General features: G+C 42.2%; 1 protein-coding gene across 4 annotated transcripts in view; it reads right to left on the bottom strand.

Annotated features, from left to right (window-relative positions):
* The window catches only part of ATRNL1 (attractin like 1), a 619,481-nt gene that overhangs the window by 467,924 nt on the left and 138,556 nt on the right, over nucleotides 1–13,001 (bottom strand). For all 4 annotated transcript variants that reach the window (XR_006415620.1, XM_044439583.1, XM_044439591.1 and 1 more), the window contains exons 14-16: nucleotides 11,746–11,878; nucleotides 8,391–8,572; nucleotides 2,424–2,637 (exon numbers count right to left, since the gene is read on the bottom strand). Coding sequence is in view for 3 of the 4 variants with exons in the window: in XM_044439583.1 (XP_044295518.1) it covers nucleotides 2,424–2,637; nucleotides 8,391–8,572; nucleotides 11,746–11,878 (529 nt within the window). In the remaining variant the exon portion in view is untranslated. The remainder of the gene's footprint in view (nucleotides 1–2,423; nucleotides 2,638–8,390; nucleotides 8,573–11,745; nucleotides 11,879–13,001) is intronic.

The raw sequence follows: 13,001 nt of genomic DNA, 5'->3' as shown, positions 1-13,001 counted from the left end.
TGGATTGAGTTATTAGTATATGTGACATCTAAGATCCAAAAGTCTATTTAGTTACATACACTGTGAAACAATATGACTTAACATGCTTTAATAAGTATAATAATCTATGGCCTTCTTGTTCTACTGCTTTTGTTAAATAGTGCATAAACAATAGTTATTTACTTCACTGGTGATATATTCCCCCTTAAACAGTGTGCATTTTGTCTAAGTGTGTGATTTGTCAAGTGAGCATCTGCCCCCTGGCATATATATTTGCAGTGAGTACAAATGCAAAGAGAACACAAGAGGAGCATTTTTAATACATTAAGGAGAACATTTTCACAGCAGAATGCATTCTATCTCCCTTAGTAACATGTTTTGCCCATGAAATCCAAACACAACAACCTGTATAACTAAACAACAAAGAAGCAGAGGTGTTTAATTTTCTTTCAATAAGAAATAACTGTGAATCAAGAGAACAGAGTAATTTCCACAGCCAGCAGAAGTATATATTAGGCCTTATTTTTCCCATTCTAAAAGATTATTTTTACCTAACATGACTTTGATTAACCCACACCATCCTATACAAAATATGGCCAATGGGCTGGTTAGCACAATCCTAATCTATAAATTGTGGTTTATGCCACAATGGCTTTCACCCTATGTGAAATGGATCTACAAATAACTTTTTATGTAGTCAGGGTTTATACCTAACAAGCATTATTCTCAACACTTTTTCAATTGTCTGCCACATAAAATTCCTTATTATTTGTTTTTTTAAAGGAAGGACCTCCTGCTAACTTTTATCAGGGTTGATTCACAGTTGCTTAATATTAAAAGCTAAAAAAATGGCTTCTAGCAGCAATGAAAATGCCACAAGCTTCTTGAAAGAGCTTCAAAGAGCTGGGTCCAGGAGCCTGTAAATGCTTCTTTGAAGGAGGGAGTGGTCCCCTTCCTGGGCAAGTGTTTGAACTGTTAGTGACTGAACAGCCAGGAGCCAGTAAATGCTTCTTTGAAGAAGGGAGTGGTCTCCTTCCTGGGTAAGTGTTTGAGCTGTTTGTGACTGAACAGGTCCAGGAACAGGACCATCTTGATCCATTCCAACTGGGCTTTAGGCCCAGGCTCAGAATGGATGCTGCCTTGATTGCCCTGTGGGATGACCTTTGCCTGAAGAGAGACAAGGAGCATATGACCCTGTTCGTTTCCTGGTCTTCTCAGCAGCTTTCAATACCATCGGCCATAATATCCTTCTGGATAGGCTGGCTAGGTTGAGAGTTTGAAGCACTACTTTGCAGTGGTTCTGCTGGTACTTAACCAGCTTATTCCAGAAGGTGGAGCTGGGAGATTACTGCTCTATGCCATGGCAGTTATGCCATGGAGTGCTGAAGTGCTCTATTTTATCCCTCATGCTATTTAACATTTACATGAAATTGCTGGGGAAGTTATCCAGAGATGTAGGCTGAGATGTCATACAAGGAGGTGAAGCAATGGCCGTTCTGAATCAGTGTCTGGGCTTGGGGATCGATTGGATGAAGTCAAAAAAACTGAAGCTTAATTCAGATAAGACAGAGATGCTGTTGGTGGGAGGATCTACTATCCAGATGGATGACATCACCCCTGTTCTAGATGGATTGCACTTCCCCTAATGGACAAGGTTCATTCCTTGGGGGTGCTCCTCGATCCTGAATCAATGCTGAATTTCCAACTAGATTCAGTGGCTGGAGCACCTGCTATCAGCTTAAGCTATGCTCCTATCTGGACAGGCAGGACCTAACAGCACTAACCATGCTCTGGTAGACTCTCATTTGGATTATTATAACACACTTGGAAGTGTCTTTCAAGATAGTCCAGAAACTCCAAGTGATACAGAATAGGGCAGCAAGGCTGCTGATGAGGACTGGCCGATATGAACATATAATGCCACTCCTCTATTAACTTCACTGGTTACCAACTAAATTCCAGGCCCGATTCAGAGTGTTAACATTAATCACATCAAATATTTAATATTTAAAGCCCTAAATGGCTTGGAGCTAGGTTATCTACAGGAGTGCCTCTTCTTATATATAGCTACCTGGACCCTAAGATTGATTTTATTGATTTTATTGATTGTTTGTATGTTTTAAAATTTGTAAACCACCCAGAGAGCCTGTGGGCTATGGGACAATATATAAGCGTAACAAATAAATAAATAAACTCCATAAGCCTCAATACTGCATTCTGCATTGGACATTACTCAAATAGTATGGTATATTATCAAATATAGATTTTTAGCATATAAAAGTTAGCATATATTCCCCCTGTCCTACCTAACTTCAAAAATTAGCATAAATAACCATGACTATATGCTTTCCAACATCCCTTCTATCCATTATAAAAATATTAAACCATTGTAATGTACCAAATTGTTCCAGAAGTAATATTTGCAGTATGGTACACTTTCTTACCAACAGGTTTCTCACATACAAGACCATCAGCCATGGCAGTACATGGATTTGCTTTCAGACCTGCAACCTCAGCTCTTTCAAGATAGGCACAGAATCCAGAGTCATTTGGTTCTCCAGGAAGCCACTGTAATGTGGTGTTCGTAAAGGGAGACATATCATCCCATCCCCAGTAGGAGATGTTGATCTTGCGTAGACCCACCCAAGGTGAGATTTTCTGTGAAGTAAAATGAAAAGACCATGTGAATCCAATAGGCATTTAATTACAGCACGCACAGTCTGCACAATCACTTCTGTATTACTTCAAATACTTCAATAGCAATTTGCCCATACTGGAATAGTATGCTTAATCAAATTAATATTTTCAGCTCCTTTGTTATGTCTTCCCAAACTGCTGCAGTTTAACTCTGCTCTAAACTGGTTTTCCTATCACAAAACTAAAAGGACATTCAGTACAAGCACAGGACTGTTCCCCTTATTGTACACTAACTACCAAAGAAAAATTGATCAAATAAATACATAATTATCAAAAGCCCTCCCCCCCCCAAAAAAAACAGAGAAAGGAGGAAAAAAAGGAAAATAAGTACTGTATTAAGTTAATCACTGCTGAAGCAGACATTTCCTAGCAATTTAGGAATCAACTTTAAGTTCTGCCAATGCTTCTTGTGTATCAGTGACCTACCAAAGCATCTTTCTTTTTTACATTTGCTCTAGAAGACTGGTGTATAAGCTACTTATTGTTGAGTCTGAGCAGCTGTCTAACCTAATATTTCACACCAGGAACACAGTAGTGACAAAAATGTGTGATGTTATATTTTCCACATTCTTTGTTTGAACCCAAAACTAAATTTGCTCTTCCACTTGAACTTTAGAAAGTAGCTGATTGTTCCTGATCTTTTAAGATTAAAAGTAATATGCACAAGGATGTGTCCCATTCAGAGCCAAACTACATATTACACTAATCATGTGATATGTAGCGAGTTCAGTCCCCCCCCCCCCCCCCTTTTAAAAAAAAAACCCCTTTTTTTTTAAAAAAAGGGGGGGGCAACCCGGGGGGGGGGGGGGACCTGCCACTCAAACCCCTCCATGCAAGGATAGTTAAAAAAAAGTGGGGGAAGTTTTCAATGATGCCAGTTAAGACCTTTTTCCGCCTTGAACTCCACCTGGGCAGGAGTTCAAGAAAATTTGTGAGAGGAGATTGGGACCTTTTTATGCAGAGTGGTTCCAATCTAAATGTGGGTAATGTGCACTTACTCTAATCCCCCAAGCTTCAGTTACAGACTATGCAATTATGATGACATTTAGTTTTGATCACAGATAATCAGGGAGATACACCAAGCAAAATGGGAAGGCAACTGCCCAAAATTCCGCATCAGAGTAGATATGGATATATGGAATGATGGACACATGGGCTCCAGCCTGCATATGCTTGCTCTCGCTCTCGCTCTCTCATATAGACACTCCCACCCACACACACAGAGACAGAGTGATCAGAGGCAACAACATTCCGCAAACAAAGATGTAGAATACCAGAGCCTGGTGGGAACAGACAATCTAGTCACTACAGATGATGAGAGAATGACAGAAATAGCAAGACATCAAAACATGGGTAAACGAGAGACTTTTCATTTAGGATGAATAATCCTGCCCACCCAGGATATACTTGTGCAAGCATGGGAACAGAGCTTAACCCAATATAGCTGTTTTCCACCATTAACATTTTAATACATCTCTGGGTGATTTTGGTAACTTTGGGGAGCAAGGGGGTGCCCCCATTACTGTGGTCATGCATAGAGAATGATGTTGGGGGATCAAGGCAGTGGATGAGGAGCTAGATACGTTACAGCTATCCTTTCTTCTGATCCCCCCCCCCCCCAGTGGATGATTCCCAGCAGCCTCACCAACTTGCCCTTGGGCTTGGTGATGCTGCTATTGAATGCCACATCAGCCCAGAATAAGCTCTCCTACATCCATGACTTGATTGTGTATGAGGGGGCTGACATAGCTTGCATTACTGAGACCTGGATGGGTAAAACAGAAGGGGTTACTCTCTTCCAGCTGTGCCCACCTAGTTACTCAGTATAGTGTAAGAGGAACCCACCAGGGATTCCCCATTCCTCCAGCAAATGGGGCAAAATCCCACGCAAAATTATCCTGGCCCCTCAATTCCTGTACCGAGCACTGGATTCAGCACTTGACAACTCAAGCTTGGGGAACAAAACAAATTTATTAAAAATGATAAAATATAGGGATGTGGGGCACTAAAACATACAGACCAAACAGAATAAAATAGGGTAAAATAGGGAAAGGACAAGGGGAGTTGGAAAGCAGAAATAGTACAATTACCAGCCAATCAAGGACCCCTGATCCCAGGTTCTTATTGGCCCACTCAGACTAGAAAACAACAAAGCTAAACACAGAAACTCTACCTGCAACAAAGGCAGGATGAACAGGGCTTCACAACATTCTTCAACACAGATAGCAGACAGCAGCATGGATCCCCCAAAGAGGAACAAAAAGCTTCTATGTTCCCTGGCCTTCATCCTTGCCTTGTGGGTCAACTCACCTGGGAGGTGATGCTCCATCTGCCAGTCCTTGGGGCCAACCATCTATTCCAGGAGTAGGGCATTAACCAGTCATTACTGTTATCTCCAGCATACCTGAGGCCATAATTTCTGATAATTTCTCAAAATACATCACAAGGGGAGAAGGATAACTCCCAAGACCTTGGGTGCCAGATTTGTGCTGAGCTGGCACCCAGATTTATAACAGTTAATCATTATGGTATTAACTCTTCCCTGGTTCCCTGTGAGTCCAAAGACCAGTTCACATTACATATAGTGCCAGCATCAACTCAAGAGTCCGGGGGGGGGGGGGGGTGCCAGCGGTCTATAAGAATATGATCTCCCACTTTAGGTTTCCTGCTCACTTGGGCACAGATCTTGACTATTTGTAACTCGTGCTGGGCACTCCAGGGATTAGGGATTCTGCTGACGTACTGCCCACCCTGCTGCCCATCATTCCGTGCCTGAGCTTACAGAGGTGGTCTCAGACTTGGTGTTGCTGGTGCTCCTGTCAAACCCCAGGATGCTATGTGGAATACAGAGATGGCTCAGGCAATCACCCTCTTACCTTGGGCAGAGCCCAGCCAGCTTTGTGGTATGCACCTGAGTTGAGGGCAATGAAGCAAGAGGGGTGAGGTGGAGAAAAACTTGTGCTGAGTTCAACTGAACCAGGGATAGAGCTCACTGTCGAGCCTACTATGTAGTGGTGAGGGTGGCAAAGAGGCAGGTCTTTTCCACAAGCACTATGTCTTCTCAGTGTTGTCCATCACAGGGTTTCCAAGTGGTTCATGGTGTACTACCATCTGGGCCAGAGAAAGAAACTATGGAACCCTTGGTAGCTCACTGCAATTAATTTGTACAGCCTTTTGATGATAAAGTTACTTAGATTCATCATGAACTGCAGACTGCCCGGTATGCTTGTCCCTTGCTCATCATGGCTTATTATTAGAATTAAGGAAGAGGTTTGCACAGGTCCAGGAGGAAAAAGAATGCAGATATTCTTACTATTTCAAACATCTGGTGATAAAAGTGTCTAGCTTATTGAAATGCTGATCAATGCTTGTCTTAGCTGCTGTTCTTTCAACTGTTCCTTTTCTTTTGTTGCTTATTATGTTTGAACTAATATTTTAACCGTAAACTGCCTTAAATACTTCTGTTTCTTTAAATGTTAAATAAATATGGGTTACTGCCCAAAAACTAAAATGTTATTTGATGTCTTCTGTGAGCTAAACACACCTTAAAGTAATTTCTTCCCACTCTGTTCTTCCTGCTAGTAGAAGTGATTGTATGTCTCAGGGAGAGCATATACTGACAACTGCCTTTCCAACTTAATAATAGTACAGAAGGTTAATCAAAACAATATTTCTAATTGTATAACTACAAATGCTTCACTTTCGAGAGGTTGCAACTATTTCAATTCTTCCAAAGAATCTAGACAGTTAAGATTTCACATTAAACCCATTGTTTAGATAATAGATAGATAAAACTAAATAGATAATCTTGCTGCCTTTGGTCAAGCAATGATACTGAGAGTGGTGATTATCATGATGAAAACAAGCATAAAGACCAGACAAAAACCAATAATTTATACAGCATCAATTATTCATATTTAGCCATCTACAAAATTATATTTTGCTGATACAGAATTTCTAAGTAAAATCCTCTCCACCCTCATTTAAATCATATTTATACAAACTATTTATTTTCAAATAGTTTCTATTAATCATATAGAATTTTGGTTTGTACAGTAATTAGAAACGAATACAAATATTTCCGATCAGCATATTTCTCTGCTACTCTGCCTACATCTGTGAACCCCACCATACTTGGTGAAATAAGCAGATCATTTAAATGAAAATGAATGCCCTAAATCATTGTAATTGGAGCTTGAAATAACAAGAATATGAAGGAAAATCAAGGAAAATCTCAGCAAGCTTTTTTGGAAACTGATGGCACATTCAGAATGACACAGAATAAATGGGATGAGATTGATAGATAGAAATGAAAGAGAAATTACTTTTTGAGAGGAGAAAATCAGACGTGAGATAAAGCATAAATCACTATAACATTTCATTAAAACTGTTTGATAAGTAAATGATCATTTAACCCAAGATATCTCTTTAAAGTATATACATTTGTCTATCTTTGCTGTATACCAGAGGTGGATTATCTCAAATTTATAGAATTTTTGTATTTTAAGAAATACTTCATCAAGTATGCTTCGTATGATGTCACCTTTTGAAAGTTTCAGAAAACCCAGAAAACGAAACGCCCATTTTTCTGGTCAGTAAATTTGTCAAGATGACAGGATCTCACAGACTGTGTTCTTGCATTTGATGAGATTCTTTGTGTAAGTATTTGGAGATACATGTGTCTGCATAAATGCATGTGTCCATGTTTACATGTGTGTTTGTGTATAACTGAAAGAAAGAGAGACAGGCTGACATATACATACTGGAGGCAATGTGAAGTGAAGGGGAGGGGAGGGGAGGGCCAATTCAGTCAGGTCTTACTGAATAAATCAATGAATATCATCTGTCTCCTCTCTGCAAGTTCTGGGCAAGTACCTGCAACACACACACACCTGTTCCACATTTGGTTAGATCACAGCCCCTACATTGCCTCTGCTTTTCTATTTTTGCCACTAACATTACATCTAGTCTAAATGTATCTATGATTTTTTCCCTTGGCCCAATTAACCAACAGCTTCATTCATGACTGCAACAGCTCATCTACCCAAGACTTTTCAGCTTGGGAAGAGGATGCAACCAGGTTCGTGATTATGAGGGGTAAACAGCAGAATTAACTACAATTCAAAGGCTCTGAGCTTGTCCAGATACAGGAATGAAAATGGTACAGAACATGGATGCAGAAGATGTGGCCTGCAGGTCATATGAGGCTCTGACGTTTTTTTAATTGCAGCCTCTCCTTGGGTACCTGCCACCACAGCAACTAGTTTGCTATAGATCCTGCTGAAAAACATGGTACACAGACTGCTCAGCTGCTTTTTCAGTAGGATTGCTAGGAACCTGATGACATGGCCACTTCCAATAGTGACACAGACACTTCTGGTGAAGCAGGGATGCATGTGGTTCCGGGGGGGGGGGGGGCATGTAGCCCACTGAGGTTGGAGCTTAACTGTAAATCCTTTAATATTAATAAGGTTTCCCTTGTTTAATTCAAGAACTTCTATCTCATCTCTTCATTCCTGTGTTACAAAGGATACTTTTAACAACATGAAGTACAAAAACTGCATCCCAGTATATCTTCAAGAGAATTAGCACAAAATGCATTAGAGAAAATACTTCTGAGATTTGTCTAGTTTTATCAACATTTCTAAAAATTAATAAAACAAATCCTCATCTTGTATTTGCATTTGCACTTCTGAAATAAATGTTCACATTACCTGGAGAGTATACTTCTGTATTTCATCCAAAACAAACTCTACTTCCTTTGATGTTGTTAATGAAGCAAGAATCCCATTTAAGCCATAGCAGTAAAGTCTGGCATTATCATAGTTTTCACGACTAGAGTTTATACGGAGGCAGGCATCTCCAACATGATTCCACCCTTCTCCACATAGATGAGCTAGTAAAGAGTTACACAAGTTTAAATGTAGTTATGAAAGAAGAAGACATCACATTTAGCACTAGACCTAAAGGTTAACTCTTTAGAATACAGTTCAGTTGATAGTCTACCATCTACATTTTATACATTTTTACTGTAAAAACATCACTGCAACATAGTAGCCCTAACACTCCCAATTAGTGAAGTACAATTCCAGGGAGTCCTCAAGTTATGAATGAGTCCCATTCCTAAGATAATGGAAATAAGTTTTAAAGAAAAAATTGTGCATAAGTCAGATCACATATAGTCAGCCATCCATATTCACAGGGGTTAGGGGCACAGGATACCGAGAAAAGTGGAGAACACCGTGAATAACTCGCTGGACACGGCCTCGGGCCGGTGGCTGGTGGCCAAAGGGCGGTTGCCGTTTGTGGCCGTTCGTGGCTGTGCGGGGGCTGGGTTGGCGAGGGACTCTTTCGGTGGGTGGAATTTTATATTGAGGGTAGACGGGGAGTTTATATTGTTTTAACATTTTTATTGTATTTTAATTTGTTTTTACGGAGTCGTTCCTGGCCATGTCGACGGTTGGGTTACCTGGGGAGCGCGTGGGCGCTGCCACTGCGGTGATTGTGGGCAATGGATGTTACAGCGGTGGGGGTTTAACGTGTCTGCGTAGAAGGAGGGAAAGATGGTTAACCCCCAGCCAGAGGGTTCCAGGTAGTCTTGTCAACCGCCCCCCGGGCCTGACAGTGCTGCTGCTCAATGCCAGGTCAGTCCACAACAAATCGTCCCTCATCCACGACCTGATTGTGGATGAGGGGGCCGACCTGGCTTGCATCAGAGACCTGGGCAGGAGGGGGGGGGGATGTTGCCCTTTCTCAAATGTGCCTGCCCATGTATCTAGTTCAGCACCGTCCACGCCTGGAGGGGAGGGGGTTGCTTTTGGTTTACCATCTCCCACACGGGGCTTCCAGTCCCTTCGAGGCCGGGGCTAGAATGCCTCTATTTGGTGTTGGGCGACTGAGACAGACTGGGGATTCTGTTGGTGTACCATGCACCCTTGTGCCCAACAGACTCCCTGCCTGAGCTGACGGAGATCGTCTCGGACCTGGTGTTGAGGACCCCCAGGATGTTGGTTTTGGGGGACTTCAATCTCCACGCTGAGACTGGTCTGACCAGGGCGGCTCAGGACTTCATGGCCTCCATGACGGCCATGGGGCTGTCTCAACATGTCACAGGCCCAACCCATGAACGTGGACACACTCTGGACCTGGTTTTGTCGACGGGGCAGGATTTGTGTCTAACACCCCTGTCATGGTCAGATCACCTCCTCGTGAGGTTTGTGCTTGAGAGCGGCCTTTCCCTCTGTAAGGGTGCGGACCCAATTGTGTGGGTCCGCCCATGGAGCCGGATGGATTCAGATGGATTCCTGAAGGCCCTGGGGGAGTTTCCAGTTGACAAGAATGGTGCTCCTGTCGATGCTCTGGTCGAACTATGGAATGGGGAAATGACCAGGGCTATTGACACGATCACTCCTAAGCGTCCTCTCCCGCCAGGCAGAGCCCACTCTTCCCCTTGGTATACACCTGAATTGCAGGCGATGAAGCTGGTTGGGAGATGTCTAGAGCGTAGGTGGAGGAAATCACGGGATGAATCTGACCGAACACACTTAAGAGCCCATTATCGGGCCTATGCAGTGGTGGTGAGGGCAGTGAAAAAGAAATTCTTCTCCGTTTCCATTGCCTCCTCACAATGCCGTCCAGCGGAGCTTTTTCGGGTGGTACAAGGGCTGGTTCATCCTGGCCCTGAGAAAGATCTGGTACCAACCTTGAAGGCCCGCTGTGACAACTTTGCCAAGCATTTTAGGGAGAAAATCGCTCAGATTCGTCACGAGCTGGACTCCACTAGTGACCCAGAGGCTTCTGGGGAGATACCAATGTCGCCGTCTGGTCCAAAATTGATGGATGAGTTTCAGTTACTGCAGCCTGATGATGTGGACAAGGTGCTTGGACGAGTACGTCCCACCACTTGCCTATTGGACCCTTGCCCATCTTGGCTAATTAACAACGCCAAGCACGGGATAGGGACCTGGATCTTGGAAGTGGTCAATGCCAATGAGGGATGGCTGGGTACTGCCCCTTTAAAGGAGGTGGTAGTCCATCCTGTCCTGAAGAAGGCGTCACTGGATCCAGAGATGGCCACTAACTATAGACCAGTGGCCAACATCCCATTTTTGGGCAAGGTGTTGGAGCGGGTGGTGGCGGGACAACTCCAAGCACTCTTGGATGAAACTGATTATCTGGACCCATTTCAGTCTGGCTTCAGGCCTGGGTACGGTACTGAATCAGCCTTGGTTGACCTGTGCAAGGAGAGAGACGGGGGAGTGCTTCCCTGTTGGTTCTCCTGGACCTCTCAGCGGCTTTCGCTACCATCGACCATGGTATCCTTCTGGATAGGCTAGCGGGACTGGAGCTTGGAGGCACTGCTTTGGTGGTGCTGGGGGACTATGGCTCTGCGCCATGGCAGTTATGCCATGAAGTTCTGCAGGTGTCCATTTTGTCCCCCTTGCTATTCAACATCTACATGAAACTGCTGGGAGAGGTCATTAGGAGGTGTGGGCTGTGGAATCATCAGTATGCTGATGATACCCAGCTCTACCACTCGTTTTCAACCAATCCAGATGAGGCAGTGGCTGTACTGAACCGGTGCCTGGCCGAGGTAATGGGCTGGATGAGGGCCAATAAACTGAAACTCAATCCAGACAAGACGGAGGTCCTGTTGGTTGGCGGATCGGGCTTCGGGGAAGGGGACCTTGACCTAATCCTGAATGGGGTTGCACACCCTCTTAGGGACAAGGTCCGCAGCTTATATGTTGGGTCAACACTAAGTCATCTCAGGGGAATAAAAAAGTTTTGGTTTATATAAGGTTCTATGCACTGTTATGCTTTATATCAGCAGATGGGTGTCTTAGAAATCCAAGCCAAAATTAAGCATTATCTAGTGGAATATAACTGGATTTCAATCAAAACCAAATCAGAAAAATACTGGGTTTCACCATGGTTCCACTGATTACATGGACTAGCTAAAGGCACAATGCACTGAATTTTGAAAGCTGTATTGTTATTGTAAATCTGAAATTTCCTTCCATTTCTGTAACAATGATTTTTAAAAGTGAAATGCACTTTCCCTTTTACCTGGCAAAGCTTGGCATTCCTGCTGTCGCTGGTCCCACTGACAGTTGAGGTTTAGCGAACAACTTTTACAGCTAGTCAGCTTATTGCAGATCTGCTCATTTCTGACATGGCATTTGGTGTAGTTTTTCACTGACTAGAATATAAGCACAAATAGAAAGTGTGTTGATTTTTCAGAATAAATTATTGAGAACTTGAAATGCAAAAAGAACTGACTGGTCTATGCATGCAAATAGCAGTAAGAAAATTTGGGATTTGAGGAATCTCACTGTTTTTCTAAAGAAGTCAGCAAAGAAACATATTACCCAAAGAAATATATCCATTTCAATATGATGATTAATATACAAAACACACAAATATATTTACACATGAGAAAGATTATTTGAGGAAGATAAATTGAATATCCATCAAAATACATTTTGGTATTTAAAACATTGCTTTTAATGTATGTGACATCTGGATTTTAGTAGGTTTGCAAACAGAGCAGACAAATCATTACATTTTAAATACATTGCAGAGACACATGTTTCTTTCGCTAAGGAATTTTTTTTCCTAAGGGACTAATGCTACAGGGATGACATTCTAAAAGGAGTTATTATTTGTTGAGACTCAGACACCACCTCTGCTTTGCTCTGTTTTTGGAAGGTCATACAGTTTGTCCCATTTGCCATGACACAAATGGCCTTTGTGCTGGTGACCAAGACACCTTCTTAACTTGCCAGATGTTCTCACAGTCTGAAAAAGTTGCCTAAGTCTGCTTTAAAACAAGCCATAATGCTGAACTATGGCTTAGTCTGATGATAATGCGGCTTGGCATGTCTCCGATCATCCGATTACATACTCCACCTTCCCACAGTTCCTCTGGTGCAGCCACAAGAGGACTAGATGCTCTAGTTCCATCTTAGATTAACCACACTTTACAATGTCATCCAAACACTCCATTAATCTTAATCATGGTTACTGGAAACAAGTAAGCCCATTATATTTTGTGACTATGTTTACATAATATGGCTAAACCACGTTTAATTGTGCATTACAGCATTTATGAGATATTTTGAATTTGTAATCAAATATCTGCTATTATAAATCAATTGGCGTGTTCTTTTAACATAGCATAGATTATGATCAAATAAGCAAAGTTTTTTTCTTTTCATAGGTATATGTTTATATTTGTTTCATGCTTCCTGTCTATGTTGATTTTAATAATGTACAAGATATGACTTGAAATAGATTTTTAGTACATGTGTTAACTGTAAGCA

This window comes from Varanus komodoensis, unplaced genomic scaffold, assembly GCF_004798865.1.
Source record: "Varanus komodoensis strain SLA01 unplaced genomic scaffold, ASM479886v1 scaffold1, whole genome shotgun sequence".
Lineage (NCBI taxonomy): Eukaryota > Metazoa > Chordata > Lepidosauria > Squamata > Varanidae > Varanus > Varanus komodoensis.
Note: the sequence above shows the minus strand (reverse complement) of the source record. Positions and strands in the feature narration are given on the sequence as shown.